This window comes from Microcebus murinus, chromosome 21, assembly GCF_040939455.1.
Source record: "Microcebus murinus isolate Inina chromosome 21, M.murinus_Inina_mat1.0, whole genome shotgun sequence".
Taxonomy (NCBI): domain Eukaryota; kingdom Metazoa; phylum Chordata; class Mammalia; order Primates; family Cheirogaleidae; genus Microcebus; species Microcebus murinus.
In genome coordinates, this window is record NC_134124.1 from 24,291,043 (window position 1) to 24,311,474 (window position 20,432).

Below are 20,432 nucleotides of genomic sequence, written 5' to 3' on the forward strand. Positions count from 1 at the left end.
GAGGCCGGGGATTATATTACAATTTCAGCTTGTGCTGCAAAAGCTTGTCCAGCCTGCCTCATTTTCTACAGGTGTTAAAGGAGCTGCATTTAAACATGTGAGGATCACACCCCTCACTCTCTTTGTAAGGTTGCTTTGTGTCTTACCAAAGGCCCTGGCTGTGTTTTTCTGGTGCAATGACAGTCAAGCTCCCCTTTTACCTCAAGGGACTTCACGCTGATGTTACCATTTACTTTATTTAGAAGATCGCACAAGTTAAGTTTTGAGCTGTCTCTGAGCTGTCAAGATCCAGAGAATTTAGGCACTTAGCTTAGGCAGAACTCAGAAACAATGGTTTACAGAATACTTCAATTAACAACAGAAAAAGTTTCCTGACGTCTCCCCAGTGTTTTTGGCCTTGGGCTGAGGAGGAACTTCAGAGCTTGGTGATTGGGACAATGAATTTCACATCCCATTTTGCCAGGGAGGGTACTGTGTGATTCTGCTGTCAGGAAAGTCATGGACAGAACTAAGGTTAGAACCCAAGTCTTACCTCTTAAGACTAAGGCAGTATAAAAACGTCTTCCTTTCAACATCACCAACTCACCTTCTCTCCTTCACATTACAAGCCTGCTTCTACAAACTCGCCTCATAAGGAAAAGATGAAAGGACTAACCCTAGAAGCACTCAACTCTTAATGACCTCACCACCATCAGCTCTTCCTTCCTCTGGCACATTATTCCTGAATCCATTTTCCCTCACCCCAGGTTCATCACCTTCTTGACACCAAAGCAAAGAAGGAGTTGTTCCTTTGTCCCATGAAATTTCATTCTGAATAAGCAAAGACTTGGCAGGACACTCATCACTAGAGAAAAGTATGCTTAAAAAACAAAGTATGCTTTATTCAAAGCACTGAGAAAAGAATCTTCACTTGAAAAAGGAAAAATGAACTTATACTTCATTATCTGAAGTCCAGCATCAGTAAGATTTTAAGTGGCATCCATGTGTTTCGTCACTCATTCTTTGTATTTTGTAAAAGTTGTGTCTATAAATATACCAATATATGAATACAACATGCCCAAGAATGGCATGGGTCTCAAGTAGGCCTTCCCAGATAAGGAGCACGTGGATTGTTAACCTTTCCTGGTTCTATCTTGTTTCACTTTCATTAATGAGAAACTTGAGAGAAAAAAGATATTAACAGAGCCAGATTCCCGTGGCCTCCTTTTTTACACTCATTTAGATAAAGTGAAATGGGAGAATGTTTAAGATTAAAGACTCCATGTTACTCTGGAATAAGGGACAGCGTTCTAAAGGATTGCTTTACTGAAATGGAAAAAAAAAAAGGTCACTGACCTATGTTTCTGGGTCAATCCTAAAAAACCTCAACTATCTGGTAGGTTTTAAAAGACCAATTTTTTCCTAATAACCAAGTGTTTCTGGTTCTCAGGCCAAACAACTTGGACCTCATAATGAACATGCTGGGCTTTTTTTTAAAGAAGCAACCATTTATCCACAAGGGTAAGGCTCCTTAAAGTTAAAACAAAACAAACCCACCAATAAATGTTTAATTACATCCAACTCTGAAAGGTAAGTTGTTTCCATCAGAAAAAAAGTTATGTTTATGCACAGGGTCCTAATTAAACAATTCACCCTTCCTCTATCCTTGGTCATACAGAGGTCCCATAAAATCTCCTAGTGATTGGAAACCTACAGGCTGTTGTTCTCCTTAGGAAGCATTACTTCTCAAACACTAGTACTTGATTTTTTATTTTTATTTTTTGACAGAGTCTCACTTTGTTGCCCAGGCTAGAGTGAGTGCCGTGGCATCAGCCTAGCTCACAGCAACCTCAATCTCCTGGGCTCAAGCAATACTACTGCCTCAGCCTCCCGAGTAGCTGGGACTACAGGCATGCGCCACCATGCCCGGCTAATTTTTTGTATATATATTTTTAGTTGGTCAATTAATTTCTTTCTATTTATAGTAGAGATGGGGTCTCGCTCTTGCTCAGGCTGGTTTCGAACTCCTGACCTCAAGCAATCTGCCTGCCTCGGCCTCCCAGAGTGCTAGGATTACAGGCATGAGCCACCACGCCCGGCCTTAGTGCTTGAATTTTAATAGTTAAAAAATAATAATAATAATCTTTAAATACTAACTCCTAAAAAGTAAACAGTTTTTAAATAACTAAATTTTAAAAAAATCAAAGACTTTATTGGATAAATGTTACACAACATTCTTTAACATTTAAAACTCTGAGCATACTTAAGAGGAGAAACAATTTTTATCATTCAAGTCTACAAAACAAAATAGGCTTATGAAGTTTGAAATACAGACAAAAGGTAGCATGAAGCAAAGCTTAAATATTAAGCAACTAAAGCAATGAAAGTGAAATAGCAACATGGTAGGTCTAGCTTTTACATACCACCAAGTTTCATTTTTTAAAAAATGAAAATCTGGTTTGTAACAAAACACCTGTGAGAATTTGTCATGAGAAAAAAAAATATTTAGATACTTAAAACCTGATCTCTCCAAATTCATTTGCTTTATATTATTACTTCTTGGTCATTTCCATCACTCTACACAAATAAAGAATTCTAAAGCTCAATTAAAAATCTTGATTATACAATCCATGTGTAATTCCACCATGGCTTGGGCATTATCTAGTTCTTGAAGTGAGCCTGAAAGGTACTGCTGGTGTTTATGTATCTGAAAGAACAAGACAGACCCAAGCCAAAGCTCAAGGGCCTTATAGAGTAGGGCGCCCTTTGTACTACATGTCATCTTTAGAACTCCCTGCTGCTTCAGTTCCTGAGCTGACTTTTTCTGATTTGATAAAATATATAATGAATTCACAATATGGAACTTTCCAAAAGGACAATTTCACAATGCAACCAAAACTTTTAATTACTTGTAGTGTAATTAGAATTTGCATTAAGCTCATTAGATGCAAGACTGTCTGCCTTTTCTTTTTGAGTTGTAAAACAAATCAGTCAGGTATACTAAATATTAATATTCTAAAACTCTCACCCAGAACCTTTTGTTAATCCTGAGCATGGGGTTATTAGCAAATTCCAAGCCTATACAGTAACATTATGGAAAGTTTGAATACTTCAGCCAAGTACTCAGTTATCTGTTATGCTGCTTCAAATGGATTTTATGGTTTTTTATTTTTTGGCATTTTTTTCCTTTTTTTTGTAATAAGTAATCAATACGGATTATCTTTCTAGTTTAAAAAATAAATCAGTATTGCCACTAAAAAACTTCAGTTTTATTATTATTAAAAGTACGGCACCATCAAATATAAAATGCCTTAAAAAATGTAGTACTAACAGGTCCATCTGGTTTTCTCATGTTTTCTCCATTCATTAAAAAAGAAAAATTAAGGTTTTTCATATGTATTTACCAAAGACAAGAAAAAAAAATTACAATCTCTATTAATAAGAATTCATGCTCCATGCATGAAAAGTCTGATGCTGTCTTTATGGATCTGTTCCTGCCACTTGTCCCCCAGGGCCAAGTCCTACTTGACACCTGTGAGAATTTCTTGCACTTAGACAGAAGGGGAGGGGCTCTTTGTGGAAAAATGTCTACATCAAAATTTAGATATTGTCACCTTTTCTGAACTAGATAAAATCAGTAAGGATAGAGACAATAATAAAAGCCTTTCCAGCTCAGTAGAATTAATAACTAGCTCTTGGAGTGTATGTTTTCACTCCAAGATCAACACTAGCCTATCCGCTTTGAGTCAAAATTTGAAAGAATGCAGTTATGAAAATGTGCACAAAATGTTAAATACTAGTGGCAAATAAATACATCTTAATATGTTCTAACAAGCAAACATATATTCAAGATAATACAGCCCTGCTTTATTAAAGAAGATCCAAATTTCAGGGGCGTGGGGTGGGGCACCTGCCATCCTTTCAGCAGGATGTTACATACTCTTTTCTGTTGTTTCTACCAGGACCCTGGACACACCATTGGCCTTGGCATACATGACTATTGCTGTTTCACAGAGAGTCTTTTTAGAAACACCTTTCCTCATATCTGAACTGATTAACATAAACCTTGGAGAAAAGCACAAAGTTTAAGTATGAAAAATAATTCAACATTTCAGCATCATCCCATACCTTTTAGGCATGTCCAAACTGTACTGATAAGAACTTCACATTCAAAAGAAGTTACCGTCAGTGATTCTTCATACAAAAAATTCAAGTGAGTTCTTGTTTGTGTATTTCACATCACTTTTCTCCTCATCTCATGCATAATTTATTGCAATAGTTTATTTTTTATAAAATACTCCCTAATACCTTTTCTTCGGTTTATTATAGCACAATGTGCAAGTGCCCCAGTATAGACTGTTGGTTTGAACCACTGCCTTAACATTTACTTCTTAGTGCAGCTTTAAAAATCTCCAATGTCATTCAGTCCTGATGCTCTGGTGTTCTCTGTGTCATGTGGTACAGGTCCATGAAACCAGCAGCCTGCTAATGTCTTTGTGCTGAAATATAGTAAAGAAAAGGAAGAAAATGTAGTTAAGCACAAGTAATTATATTAGAAAAATGAGGTCTTCATTGTTTAAATTAAGCCTTACATAGATTGTGGGATCACACCTGATTTTTTTCCTTTAAATCAGTTAAACTTGTCCAATGTTTTTTGTTTTTGTTTTTGTTGAGAAAACAACTTACAACCACTGTAAACCAGCAGAAGCACTCATGTTATTTCTGAAGTGTGTCAGGCCAGATTCCAACACAAGTAAGATGGCTGTTATCTTCATATAGTCAATCTGCACTTGAGTGTTTTTTTTAAAACTACTTGCTTATGAATATTTGCTTAATAACAGGGGAATTTTAACTCTGTTCTCTGTGTTGCCATTTCACAGGTAACAATACTAAACTCTGAGAGTTGGTTTAGCTGTGGACTGCTATGAAGTACCAACAGCTTTTCTCCAGCACAGGCTTGCCTACAGTCTTAGGAAGAAAATTTATATACGGAACCCAGCTATGTACAAATCAGCGGCAGATCACACTGTCTATATTTTTGCAAAGAGCAAAAAAAGAAGGGAGTGGAGGGTGCCTCCCAGAGGTAGACACAGCACATCAGAAGGCATCAAGAGCACCACTTTGATACAAGAAGACAACTTATGTACCCTGGTTAGACTGGCCACAGTGTCCCTGTTACACCAGCGAACCTCAGTATCAACAGAGGCGCGCTCCACCACACCTCCAGCAAAAAGCAAGACTCCAAGCATAACATTTGTAAAGTGCAAGGCTTATAAAAATTACTGCCAAGTAGCATGATCCGGAATGCCCAACATTACCAACCTCCCTCTGCTACCATGAAGTAGTAAGAATCCCACTGAAACCCTCTACAATCCACAGTTATGCCTCTCAAACCTCGGAGCCCAGGCACCAGTAAAAAAAATTCCAAAAGAGGTGATCCATGGAAAGAAAGATGAATTTTTTGGTCAAATGCAGTTTTGAACCAAAGATATGATATTTCAGTGGAATAACAACAGACAAAACAAACACAGAATGCAAAAAGGAAAAGAAAAACCCCCAATCCTTCCCAATATTTAAGATCCAAAAATGTCAAAGTAGGTATCTTTCCCATGATTTGACAGAACTCTTGACTTTATGTTGACTTCCCAGTATTGCCATGCTTTAACTTGCTTACTAGATCCAGGCCTATAAAATAAATTTTGCAGGGTATTCTATCATATTTCTTCTCAAGCAATGAAAATGACTTCTAGCCATAAATACTATACACATTAAGAAGAAAACTAAATGTAGCCCTTGCTTTTGAAGAAACAATTTAAAAATTTTTAAAGTTGACACTGAGCTAAGCAGTTTTTACTTTCTAAAACTAAGATACTGTACTAATATGATTATAATATTAACAGATTTAGACTCTCACAGAACTTTGGAAGAAAATGTTCCCATTTTATAAACTGAAAGAGAAAAAAAGGTAAATAGCCAATCCCATATACAATTCCACTTCCTTCTATTTAAGACTCTCTCAATATTTGTCTTCAACTTCAATGAGGCCTATTCAAGTTCAGTTGAAGACAAGGGCAAGAAAGCCAAGGATTCCAGATCTTACTATTCCTATGAGGAACACACACCAAAAAAACAAACAAACAAAAAAAAAACAACAAAAAACACTATTCCCTCAAGAGCTCACTGTAACATAGCTACCATCCCGATTCAGATAAGTGTCCAAATTCCGAGCCCCAACCTCTGATCCAAAATTGGCCATTCTGATCCAACTTGTAAATTATAGCTTATTTACGACTACACAGCTCTTCACTAGCTACACAAACACCAGAGGGTTAAATAACCTTAATTCAAGGAAGTAATAAAAGATCATAAGTTTAAAAGCAATGCACACACAGAAAAACCCCTAAACCTTTCCTAACATGTAAGGGCCCAAAATAAGCCTTTTAGGCATTACCTAAGAAGCCACTTAAATAAACAGATTACAACTACATTTCAGCATTATCTTTTACCACCCTCTGAAGTTTTGACCTGCCTTTGTAAATGACAATGGTTTGAGATTAATTCACTAAGAATATATATATATGTTCATATATATAATTCTTATATAGAGAGCAAGAAGTAATGACTATTTAAGAAGTTAAAGTAATGAATATAAAAGTGACAAAGAAAGACTGGGATAGTGAAAAGATAAGAAATCCAGTATTTGACTTTCCATGGAGACTCAGTTACTATTTGACATCTGTAACATAACACCCAACCTTCTACTACCCTAAGAAAAACTGCTCTCAATTCATGAAAGCTCACAAGAGGCTCTAATTTTTTGGCACGGCACGTAATATCAATTGAAAGTTATTTTCACCCATTAAAACTATCACCTATGTGAGACATACCTAGCTATCAAGGTCAATGAAAACTAAAGAAAAAGAACAAGAACTAATGAATTCTTTTAAGTCTAGCCTAATCTACTTCAGGAATGAGCAAGTGATGACATGATGCCCTCTTCACTTTGTGGCAGGGCTTAAAACAGACAGACCTGCCCGTTTCACTGTTAACTTCAATGCTCCCAGACTGAATCCACAGTGGTCTGTCAGACACTGTAAGGGAGCAGCAGGACTCGTCACTGTCTGATGTAATAGCTGCCATTTGTTGAGACCTATGGTAGAAAAAACCAAGTTAACAAAAATAGAGCAGTCATTTGAGTTCTTTTTAATCCATTTTACCAAAAAATAATTTAAAAATAAGACCAAAATTCAGCGGAATTTCCATAACGAATTTTTTCTGGATAACTTGCTGGCTTCGCAGAATGCAAAGCTTTGCTACCAAAGGAAAACAGACTTGACAGCTGTGTAGACACACCAGCCTTGGCCAGGAGAGGGCACTCCCCGGCCCAAGTCAAATAAGCAGCAAAATGCCACACCAAGATGCTGCCCTCCAAGCAAATTTACAAATGAAAGTGGAAATGCTAACTCACATTTAACGTTCTAGACAAAAAATTTTTACTAATCCAACACTGGCCTAGTGTTGTAGTAAATGATCTTCAGTGGTGCTGAACTTGTCATCCCTATCCATATTACCTCATTAATGAGCTCAATGACCCTGTTTAGCACAATGACCAAAAACTGCCTGAAACCCTTTCTCCTTTTACCCCAATGACCACCCTTGCATACTATTAAGGACCTAAACTTACTGTGTGAGGTAACAACTGGTTGAAATAATATTTATGACAAGATAAGCTTTCTCACTTAAGCTTTCAGAACAGAGACTTCAAATGCTAAGCATAATTTCAAGTGAAGGATGACTGTGTTAAGCCTTATTTTTAAACATACTTGTTTACTTCCCTAGTTTAAGTATAAATAAAGAACAATTCATCTATCATATCAGTGTAGTTAACTTTGGGATCATTAAGCTAGAAAACATTCAGTCCTTATAATAATTACTTATTAAAATGCTAAATCAGAAGTAATATCATATAATGAAAACTTTTAAAAAGGCTTTTCTGACGTTGAAAAGGAGAAATTTTATATATACCTAATTTAGAATTTTAACTCAGAGGAAAACAGTTGTTTAAAAATGAGATTTAGGGGGGAAAGGGCATTTATTGAAACCTTAAAATCTGTACCCCCATAATATGCCGAAATAAAAAAAAAAGAACACTACCCAGAATCAAAGTGAATCTGAAAAAAAAAGAGATTTAATAATGAGGTATTTACCTCTTTGTTCCCAGAAAAATTTAAATATACTATTAACTATAATCCAACAGTAATCACACAAACAAAAAGAATGTGAATGCACTAAAGAATTTATCTTTGAAACTCTCCCTCTCTAAAAGTTCTGTTAGGTTTCAACAATCATTCTGTCATTCTCCTTTTCAATTTTAGGCAGAGAGTCAAGATGCATCAAAAAATCATCTCATCTTTCCCTGTGCAATTCTTCGCCTGCAACCTCCTGAAATACCATGTAAAATATTAACATACCAGTCCACAGTGCCTTGCTTGTGGGTCTAATGTTTAAGATGAGCTACCCCTCAATGCTTTTAGGGTCTCAAGGTTTCTCTTTAGAAATTACCACTAGTACAGAATATCCATTAGGAATAGCCAGGGAGCCCCAGCTGTGATGCAGTAAATGGAGGGATATGCCCATGAAAAGGTGATTTCATTGGAAATGACTTATTTTCTCCATTAAGAGAAAGCTTAAGTGCAACAGTAACAACTATTCTGGGAGGTAGCAGAGATCTAAAGGGGAAATCACAACAGGGTAAGTAAACACTCATTCTCCCTTTTAGAGTGTATGAACAAAGTGGAGGTCCGGCTCTTAGAGCAAAGCCCAGAATTAAAATCTAAAAAATTAAGATCACATGCACGCAACATAAACTTTCTTAATACAGTAAAGTATGATGTAACATGAACAAGCAGGGAAAGCATAAACAGTACCTGGTTTTACAACAGGACATTCTGGTTTTCTAGCCCTCGTGCTCTTTTTCTAACCAGTTATTTTTCTAGAGTTTTAGACAAACTGCACGTAGTTATTCCAGCATACCAGGACTCACACCAAGATTTGCCACTCCCAGCCAGATTCCTTGGTAAAAACTAAACTGTGAGAGATCATGAGTTTGTGATCAATAGCATCTCAAAAATGAGCCATGGGGCCAGGCACAGTGGCCCACGCCTATAATCCTAGGACTCTGTAAGACCAAGGCAGGAGGACCCCTTGAGCTCAGAAGTTTGAGACCAGCAAGAGTGAGACTGTCTCTACTAAAAACAGAAAAATAAGGCAGGCATCAAGGCCCATGCCCATAGATATAGTCCCAGCTACTTGGAAGGCTGAGGCAGGAGAATTGCTTGAGCCCAGGAATTTGAGGTTGCAGTGAGTATAACGACGTCACTGCACTCTATCCAGGACAACAGGGTGACAGAGCAAGACTCTGTCTCAAAAAAAAAAAAGAAAGAAAGAAAAGAAAAGAAAAGAAAAAAGAAAAAGAATGAGCCATGGATGAAAATGACTATCCTCTGGAAAATATGGCCATGACACATACAGATCAAGGCCTTTGGAATGTATGGTATTTCCCTCCTAGAAAGGGGAAACAATCTCCTACTCAATCATACAAGTAGCAATAAAAAAATGTTCAAATTAATCTCCACTTTTTCACCATTCAGCAAAACATTAAAATAATAAAATGCCAGGGTCCCTGGGGAACACAACACCTGTGTAAATCAGCTAATTTACCTAAAAGCTGACAAGTGTAACTCTGGTCTAACATCTTAGTAAAGCTCTCCTAACAAACAAGACCTCCACTACACTGAGCCCCACCAGCTCAGATTCTATCCCTTGGAAAGGATTTGGGATGTGCGGGGCATCTGAGATGGTGATTGGTGGTTTGTCTATGTCTGAACCAAAATTACTCTTCCTCATACATTCACAAGAAAACAATGTTTCTACTCATGCCAGCCCTGTGCTTGGCACAAGGGAGAACGGAAATGGGAAAGTGAGCACTAGATCCCAGGAATTCATGCTCCACACATGAATGGGGCAAGAGTTGAAAGATAATGTTAATACAAGTCTCCCTTAACCATAACCCCACGACCCGTTACCCTCCCTCCACAAATGCTTGTTAAAACTAGTGGGTTTGTGTTCCTTCCAGATATTTGTATAATCATACTATAATTACTGACATTTTCAGGTAAAAATTACATTACTATAACTTTTCCATTTATACTGAGCATACGTTGCAGAAAGACATTATCAAATGCTACCAGAATGAAATTCCTATGCCACACACATAAAGCGGTGGTAGTGGTGGTAATGATAGCAAGTATTATTATAGATCCTGTGCAAGGCACTTTATTATTGCGTTAAATATTCATTTAAATTCTCACAACTACTTTATAAGGAGGTACTATTATTCTCCCCATTTCACAGATGACATTAAGATAAACAGCCTAGGGTCACACAGCTTATAAATGGCAGATCCAATCAGGCTTCAAATCTAGGAAATCTGGCTCAAGAGCTTATACGTTCAACCATGTGTCCACAAAGTGAGATAAGGAGTCTTTATTCAATAAAAGCCTGCTGTCTAGCACTACTGGTGCAAAACTGTTAGACTGTTCCACCTCACCTGCATCCCTGGCAAGTTAAATACTCATAAGTACTCATTCCTATCTTTTACACTCAACTGGATGAAATATTTCTACAAAAACCCAGGCAATGAAAAAATTCTGTATTTTACCTGGAAAAAAAAATATACACCTAGGCTTTTTCAGTAGCTTTTAAGTGAATCTAAGCCAGGGACACTAAGGGTTACAGAATTACCTTAAATAGTAAAAAAATTAAAAAGCCCTTGCCAAAACCAGATATGCATTATAATTACAAGTTTTTTCATTTATGAGAAAAGGAATAAAGTCTGATTATAATAGTCTAACATTTCAGCTTTGAAATATTTGGTTTTTCTTTTAGATACTGACACCAGGATAGAAAAAATTCTAAGAACTTTTAAACATGGTTTCTAGTCAAGACTCAGATTTCTAAGGCAGTGTGAGGTAACTCACATTCTTATGATACAAGGAAAATTCCATATTTAAATAATGACTGTGTTTTCAACTTTTTAATAAGACCTTACAAAAATATCAGGAATCTGAAGAAAATATATTTAATTTTAAACTTTTATGACTGGCCTGCTTTTAATATCCAAGCTTTATGAAACTGTTTTACAAACAAAAGTTTTGTTCAACAAAAGAAGGCCCATCAAGTCAGACAGTGTGAACTACAGCCATCTAAGTTACTCAGCTGAAAAATAAGACTTTGAGTCAGAGGCCAGGTGCGGTGGCTCACGCCTGTAATCCTAGCTCTGGGAGGCCGAGGCGGGTGGATTGCTCGAGGTCAGGAGTTCGAAACCAGCCTGAGCAAGAGTGAGACCCCATCTCTACTATAAATAGAAAGAAATTAATTGGCCAACTAATACATATAGGAAAAAATTAGCCGGGCATGGTGGCACATGCCTGTAGTCCCAGCTACTTGGGAGGCTGAGGCAGCAGGATTGCTTGAGCCCAGGAGTTTGAGGTTGCTGTGAGCCAGGCTGACGCCACAGCACTCACTCTAGCCTGGGCAACAAAGTGAGACTCTGTCTCAAAAAAAGACTTTGAGTCAGAAATTCAGTATTTTGATAAGTCATGACTAAATTTCGAGTCAATACTGTCTCCTTTTCCTTTACACCTCCTCCCCAATCTATCTTTATGTCAAAATAATACAGGAATTTTTAACAAAATTCAAATTTGGTAATTAGTTATTTCAGAGAATTAAAGGCATTACAATTTGACTCAATCCACCCCAAGATGGACATAAAGGCATGATATAAAAATTAATCCAGGCCAGGCACAGTGGCTCAAGCCTGTAATCCTGACACTCTGGGAGTCGGGAGTTCACTCAAAGTCAGGAGTTCGAAACCAGCCTGAGCAAGAGCGAGACCCCATGTCTACTAAAAATACAAAGAAATTAATTAATCAACTAAAAATATATAAAACAAAATTAGCCGGGCATGGTGGCACATGCCTGTAGTCCCAGCTACTCGGGAGACTGAGGCAGAAGGATTGCTTGAGCCCAGAAGTTTGAGGTTGCTGTGAGCTAGGCTGATGCCACAGCACTCTAGCCCGGGCAACCAGAGCGAGACTGTGTCTCAAAAAAAGAAAAAAAGAAAAAAAAAAAATTAATCCAGTGTTTCCAACCAAATTGTGATACAGAAGATGACCTTAGAATTTTATTAGGGCTATCCATGTTATGTCAAGGCGTATTTGTTTTCTATTAACTGTACCGACATAAAAAGTGGGAAAAGTCAATAAGCCAAAGAAAATGGTACACATTATGAAAATATGGCATAAAGTATGATGGTATATAAAACTTGACATTTGGAAACTAATTACATTACTGAAATAATTTAAATGATTTCCATATTCAGAATTGTCCAAAAAAATTGTTTATTATGTCACTGGAAAGGGACAGTTTTAACTAAAACCTACTCTTAAGCGTACTAATAAGAATATACAGTCACACTAATTCATTTATTTTACCAAGAGGCAGTTACAGTTCTTAAAAGTGAGGGCACCATTAGCACTGTAGACAACAATATTTCCTTGTACAGGACTGCAGGTTGATTAGGAAGGAATCCTGGAAGCCAGGCACTGCCAGTAGCATAGTCCAATGACAACCCTGACCAAGAAAAACATTTCCTTGACTTAATTTACAAACATCTTCTAGAATAATACCATCCCAAATTTAAAAGATTCCTATCAAAAAACAAATTACAGATGGAAGGTGGTGATGGTTGCACAACAATGTGAATGTACTTAATGCCACAGAACCGTACAATTAAAAATGGTTAGGATTGTAAATTGTTATATCTATTTAATCAACTTTTAAAATACCACACACAAAAATAATCATAGTTCTCTACTGACATAAAGAGAACATTATTTCCAATTAGTACCACAAGGAAAGTAAAGGCAAAAAAAAAAAATCCTGTTTGGATCTATAAAGTCTCTTATTTAAGACTAAACAGGCTGGGTGCAGTGGCTCACACCTGTAATCCTAGCACTCTGGGAGGCCGAGGTGGGCAGATCGTTTGATCTCAGGAGTTCAAAACCAGCCTAGAGCGAGACCCCGTCTCTACTAAAAATACAAAGAAATTAATTGGCCAACTAAAAATATATAGAAAAAATTAGCCGGGCATGGTGGCGCATGCCTGTAGTCCCAGCTACTTGGGAGGCTGAGGCAGGACGATTGCTTGAGCCCAGGAGTTTGAGGTTGCTGTGAGCTAAGCTGACACGATGACACTCTAGCCCCGGGGCAACAGAGTGACACTCTGTCTCAAAAAAAAAAAAAGACTAAACAGAGTTGTTTCTCTTCTCATCTTAATGTCAATTATCCAAGGTCAAGACACCAAGATACCCTGGAAAACTAAAAATATATAGATCATCTATATCACTATAACTTTATACTTATTCCTTTATTCAAAATGTTGTAACAGAGCATATTATTTGCTAATGCTTTCATTTTTTAATTCTATTCACTTTGTTGAAGGAATACAGTAAGTATACACAAACTATAAATACAGAATATGAAGAGCCTATTAATTAAGTCAAGTAATTAATGCAGCTTTGCTGTTTTATTTTCTCCTGGAAATTGGCATGGCACCAGCCTCTTGTTCTATTTCTGAATTCCTCTATACTAGACATTTCTATGAGAGATTAATATTTAATAGCTATTAGTACAATCCCAGACCAAAAACTAAATTTTCCCCAACTTAGAAAATGGGTCTACATTTTCTCTGGCAAATTTCTTACTTTAGGCCATCAATAGGCACAAATCCCTGAATCAAAACATTGTCAACTTTTCTACACATTTGCCCATCTCTTCCCTAAGTACTAACAAAAGTGAACCCATGCAGGCACAAACCACAGAACATTCACAACTTAAAAGGGAAAATTTACTCCCACTGCTCCACTTGACCAGTCTTAAAAAAAAAAAAAAAGGGAAAATTTAATTTTAGATCCAAATTCTTGATTTCTTAAGGTATTTCCAAGTCAGTTATTCTATATTCTTATAGTCTTTAAATGTGCACCTTTCCTTCAACATAAGCTGCTTAAATAGGGGTATAACTCAATTTAATATTTTATGACACAGGAAGAGTTCTTAAAAATAAAAAAGAAAAAAAAAATATTTTGTAATTTAGATACTCAGATCACTAATGAACATGCATGTATTCACTGATATCAGTATCAGCTCCATGTTCTTTGCCTATTCTACTTACTACTAATCTACAACTACTATTTTCAGATTTTCCCATCAAAACACTTAGGAATACATCACATAGTCATGCAAATAATATTCAGACTAGTGAATCCTAGTTTCCCTATAACTCACTGGTATTTTTTAGGTCTCTGACTCCACATCTGTAAATGAGAGTTCAATAGATATCCTTTCCCAGTGATTAGCTTCCTGGTCTACATAAGTTCTAGAAAATGCAACGGTAAAAAATATTGTTTCTGAGAGTTTCTAGAAGTAAAGACATCCTTAGGTTCCACAACTCTTACTTAACTTGGTTTCTCACGTTGCTAATCCTGTTTTTGCCACCGCTCTTAGGTCACTGGAGATTATGTCTAGGGCCTAGTTTTCTCCCTCTGCAAGGGGAAAAAATACCCTCTTCGGTTATCGCCATACGAAGTTGTGCCTCCTTTTAGCATTTCAAAGAGAAATGTCAAAGTGGCCTACAATTACCCAATTCAATTCTATCTACAGTAGACACTGGACAAATTTAGCTGTCTAAGAAACTAACATTTGAATAAAACATTGTTTAATATATAGCTATTAGTGTTTAGGATATGCATTTAAGATTACAGAGATTCTTTAAAACTTGTTTCCTTATTGAAACTTCTGATGAAATATGCCTACCAATTTAACATGGAGGGATCATTTACCATGATAATTAGATGATTCAAATTTGTGATTATGCTGCAACCTTTTTCAAAGGTATGTTCTACAAAACTGAATATTAGCTTTGTACTTATCACAATTTTATTCTTTTCTTTCTTTTTCCCCATGGCTTCTGGGACAAACCAAACTTGGTTTATGCCACAAGAGCACATTTACCAAAGCACCTGACTGTATTAGTAAACTCCACTTTCAAAACCACCATGTTAAGGTGACTTCTCGGGCCCCTCTCTCCGGACCCATGAACCTCGCCAAAAAAAAACAAAAAAAAACCTCACTATGTTAAGATAAAACTCATCACTACACAAAGCCTTGGAATTACATATTTTGGGTGACTTTTATTTAAATCTTTCTGAACTTTAGATTTCAAACTTTCAAAATTACTTGAATGAACAAGTTCATTAATCTGAAACAAATACTTGGAAAAACTTAGGATACTTTCTTATAAACCCCCCAATCACATTATGTTCTTCTTTCAACCTGTTATAATCAAACAAAGAATTTTTTAAAATAGTATATAACTGTTTCTGTTTGCAGGAAAGAATATGTTCTATTCAAGTGAAACATCTTTTTAAAACTGTGTGTTTATTATAATCAAAAAGCATTGACTGAGTTCCCCAAAAGAAATTCTACTTGCTTTTGCAGAAATTGGTAATTAATCAAAGTCCATAACCTTAAGAAAGCTGGCAAGACTACTGATTTTCAATCTTCATTATTCTTTTCATTATTAATTCCATAGCAAATAAGATATTTCCAACTGAATTATTTAGAAATTCACAAAAAGCTGCTCTCTTTAAATTTTTAAGTTTCCAAAAGTATCAAATTAAAATTATATCATATGTAAAAGTTAAGTCAGACACAAAAAGTAAGAAAGCAAATTTAAAAACCTTGGGATAAACTTGCCTCCACAGGCAATCATATATATTTTTACTAATAATGCAAGGCTAAAAGTGGAAAATAAGAAATCAAATCTTAGGGACAGATGGACCATGCAGAAAAATAATAAGCTAAGTTACTAGCCCCAAAAGCAGTGATACATGAGGCAGAAGACCAAACAGAAGAGACCAGTTAGAATTACCCAAATGTAAAAAAATGAAGCATGTGATAAAATATTAAGGCTAAAAATAGGCCGGGCGCGGTGGCTCACGCCTGTAATCCTAGCTCTCTGGGAGGCCGAGGCGGGCGGATTGCTCGAGGTCAGGAGTTCGAAACCAGCCTGAGCAAGAGCGAGACCCCGTCTCTACTATAAAATAGAAAGAAATTAATTGGCCAACTAATATATACAAAAAATTAGCCGGGCATGGTGGCGAATGCCTGTAGTCCCAGCTACTCGGGAGGCTGAGGCAGGAGGATTGCTTGAGCCAGGAGTTTGAGGTTGCTATGAGCTAGGCTGACGCCATGGCACTCACTCTAGCCTGGGCAACAAAGCGAGACTCTGTCTCAAAAAAAAAAAAAAATAAAAAATAAAAAAAAATAAAAATTTACACCCATACATTTATGAGAAATTGGCGGGAGGTATCAAATCTAGAATCATATCAGATCTCTACAATACAAAACCTCATTTTAAGAATATACTGATTCATCTCTTATTACTGAAGTTTAACTATTCTCAGATAATATATTCCCTAATAGGGTGAATAGCAAAATAGAAGTTTGACTTTTTACCTCCTCTAAACGCTATTACAAAGAATAATTTTCTACCATTTTGAAATTTTTCAAAGCTTTTTGAGAAACACACACAAATAATTTGGATTTAGTCGATTTTATTTACAGCTTTTTGTTTTTTTGTTTACATTTCAGAACATTACACAATTACATTTTCTCATTTTCTGACCTGCAAACAGATACCTTAAACGGAAATTATTTTTTTTAAATTATCAAATTAGGTACATCCAAAATGCAACAATTACACACATGACAATTAATTCACAAAGTGTAATTTACTGGGACGTATCCTAAGAATTTAGGAACAGCAGGTCAGGAGAAATCTGACCATATTTAGCAATCAACTATTTACATATCCAAAAATCAAACCTATCTAAACTCCCAAACCAGAAGCTTGAAAGTTTTTGTTAAATCGCCATTGGACAAAAGAGAGTGGTGATTCAAACCTATCCAATCTTGATAGTTTTAGTACCAAATACTGGGCCATTCCCCAGTATGTAACTGAATAGCAAGCACCTGTCAAACACCTAAGCATCAAACTTTTACACCATTATGCGCATAGATAGGCTAAGTGTTCATTATTAAAAAAACAAGTAGTCATTAAATACCCACACTATTCTCCCAACTCACCAGCTCTTACTGCAATCCCAAATATGCAACCTGTGTCACATAGTGACAGGCTATAGTTCATGTGTGTGTGTGTGTGTGCATATATATATATATATATATATATGTGCATATATATATGCACACACACACATATACACACAATATTAGGTACAAATGGCAATTAACAGTCTCTACAAAAATTCAGTTTTAGTTGAGGCTATGGCTCCTATGCCTTGGGATGGTTTTGGACTTCAAAACTGAAAAATACTGCTAAAATCTCAGTTCCTTAAGATAAAATTTGATTGCACGTTCAATTTGGGTTTCTCAGTCTAAAAATGGCTATAAGGTAAGTATTAAAAAGCCAGACAACTGAGTGTAACTTGTCTTTCCAATCTGGCCAAGCTACTTGTAAAAATTATTCCTAACTAGACTAGAAAATCTGTGGCGACTTCCAGTGGTCTTGCCTACCTTACTGTCCATGTTCACGTTTCAAACTGTGTCAACAAAGCCCGCACTTCAGGGGTCAGCTGCTTGGCAGCCTTAGCTGCCTCTGTGATAGCCTTGCGATACAGGCCCTTTCTCTTCTTATTAAAGCGTGACTGGAAGTTTTCTAAAAAGGGAGAGAGTTGCGAAAGAGCAAGGAAAGATGTTGTTGGAGACCCAAACCATGAGATACAGGCCTCCTGTCGGACTAAAAGGCCGTTATCTTTCCGGCTCACAGTTATAGTAAGAATACGGGCTGGCCACCAAGGGAAGCCATATATCTTGGCCCAAACAATGTCCCCTACGCATATGGTCCTGCCATCTGGTGTGACGCATTTAGAGACGTTTTTGGAAAAGACTTTCATTTTCAAGGAATTACTGAGTTTCTCTTCCTTTGAAGAGGAGGAAGTGGAGGAGGTGGAAGGTGCATGCATACTGCCTGGAGGATAATCAAAGCTTTCAGAAGAACTACACTCAGAGTTGGAAGATTTCAAATCATCTGTGCTATCAATGCTACACACTGAAGCACTGGAAGAGTCAGATTTCTTTTGATTTAGGGTCATGTAAACAGAGATATTGCTTTTGCTGCCCTTTTTGCCCAATGTCTGTGGTTCATCCTGCTCACCAGGCACATGCACTTCATTTGTGTCCTGAACCTCACTGCTGGCCTCTTCAGGGCCTTTTGAGGGACTCTGATTTTCTGAAGGGGCCTCACCTGCTGAGCGGGTAGAGGTGCAACGAGACTGGGGCTTGGGTGCCATCTTGCCACTCCGCATTTTCTCAAGTCCTGTCTTCAGAGAAGAGTCATTTTCTTCATTTCTGTACCTCTGTGGTTTTAAACGAACCCGGGGTGGAAGGGAACCTGAGCTAGGATTCTGATATCGACGTGTGAAATGGACTTTTGAATGTGCATTTTTGGAAGTAGAGGTTTCACTTTGCTTTTTTTGTGCCTTTTCTTTGGCAATTTTTAACACTTCCCGAGCTTTTGCATGATCCATGTTCTTACTCTGGAGTACTTTTTTAGTACTTAACTGAGCTTTTGACGTATTTGCCTGAGCAGAAACTTTTACGACTCTGCCTCTGCTATGAGCAATATTTGAAACCTTAACCACAGCATTTCTTTTCTGGCTTTCGTTTTGGTTTTTCCCATCCACTTTATGGTCAGTTTTCAGTTTTTTGTTCACAGTAGTTACACTTTCATTTCTCCGTTTTTTATCTTCATATTTAGAAGAGTCACTCGCACTACTACCTTTTCTAATTTCCTTTTTTTCAGCAACAACACTGTTTTTACATTTATCACATAGGACTTGCCTGGGTCGTAGTTTAATAGCATTCATTATTGAAGTGGGTTCTTCCCTGTACATTTTTCGTTTGGGTCGCTTAATTTTCCGAGGAGGAGGCTGAGGTATTGATTGGTTATATGTGTCCCTGATAAACAAAGGGGGAGGATAAGGTGCTCCTTCATGGAAGAGAGGTGGTGGTTTGGAAGTCCACAGGCTTTCAGCCAAGCTCAGCTCAGGAGGTGGGACAGGAGAAGGGTCATCAGGAACAGCACCATTTACTTCACACTTGACTTCTCTCCCTTCTTGGAATGTATTACTTTGGAGCTGCATGGCTTCCGGTTTATCCTTATATTCCCTTTTGGGAAATACTGTCACAGGGATACCATGGGGCCCAAACCTTTAAAAGAAATGAAAGAAAAACAAGGAGACATTAAGTTAACATCTATAATACAACTTCTTAAATGTAAAGAATACCTAATGTTTACTTTGAGTCCTACATTTTTGGTAAAAACAAATGGTTGCCCTAAGCAATGCCAGAATAGCTGACTTTACCTGAAAATAAGTCTTTCCAGTTTTGAATCAGAAAAAATGTTCTCTCAGATAGCTTAATAATAAACATCATGTGACAGTATACAATATTTTCAGCAAATGCAATTATAAATTTATGACATAAATATATATTTCCCTTTGATTATAACAGCTTTCAAAAACTTCATAGTAGGCCAGGCGCGGTGGCTCACGCCTGTAATCCTAGCTCTCTGGGAGGCCGAGGCGGGTGGATTGCTCAAAGTCAGGAGTTCAAAACCAGCCTGAGCAAGAGCAAGACCCCGTCTCTACTATAAATAGAAAGAAATTAATTGGCCAACTGATATATATATAAAATTAGCCGGGCATAGTGGCACATGCCTGTAGTCCCAGCTACTCGGGAGGCTGAGGCAGTAGGATCTTTTGAGCCCAGGAGTTTGAGGTTGCTGTGAACTAGGCTGATGCCACGGCACTCACTCTAGCCTGGGCAACAAAGCGAGACACTGTCTCAAAAAAAAAAAAAAAAAACTTCATAGTAAATTCAGTCTTAACTACCCAAATATACTGAATCAGTAAAATCTCATCTCAACTTTATCAGTTAATTGCTAAAGATTCAAAGAAAACTTGTTCCTTTATTCTTGTATCCTCTTAAGCCTCCTATTCTGTCCCCCAAAACCACAAAAATACCAGGAACTCAGATAATCAAATTATCTCCAAAGTAAACAGGTATAGAACTGTGGCTTTCAAATTCTTAAAATTATATCTCACATAAGAAATATTTTCCCATTATACCCCAATAAAAACATTTATGTATGTATACATGCATGCATAACTACACACATTTAAGCAAAAGTTTCACCAAATACTTAACATTTGATTATGTGATACATAATGATTTTCCTCCTCTGGTCTACG

At 37.0% G+C, this 20,432-nt stretch overlaps 1 protein-coding gene across 5 annotated transcripts in view; it reads right to left on the bottom strand.

The window, feature by feature from the left end:
• Positions 1–2,177: 2,177 nt before the first annotated feature.
• The window catches only part of PWWP2A (PWWP domain containing 2A), a 40,835-nt gene continuing 22,580 nt past the window's right edge, over positions 2,178–20,432 (bottom strand). For 3 of the 5 annotated variants that reach the window (XM_012786355.3, XM_075996252.1, XM_075996253.1), the window contains exon 2: positions 12,426–19,389. In XM_012786355.3, coding sequence (XP_012641809.2) covers positions 17,709–19,389 — 1,681 coding nt within the window. In that variant the 3' untranslated portion in view covers positions 12,426–17,708. Of the gene's footprint in view, positions 4,479–7,009; positions 7,130–12,425; positions 19,390–20,432 lie in introns of those variants that run through there. The other 2 variants (XM_020283760.2, XM_020283761.2) reach the window with 2 other exon arrangements.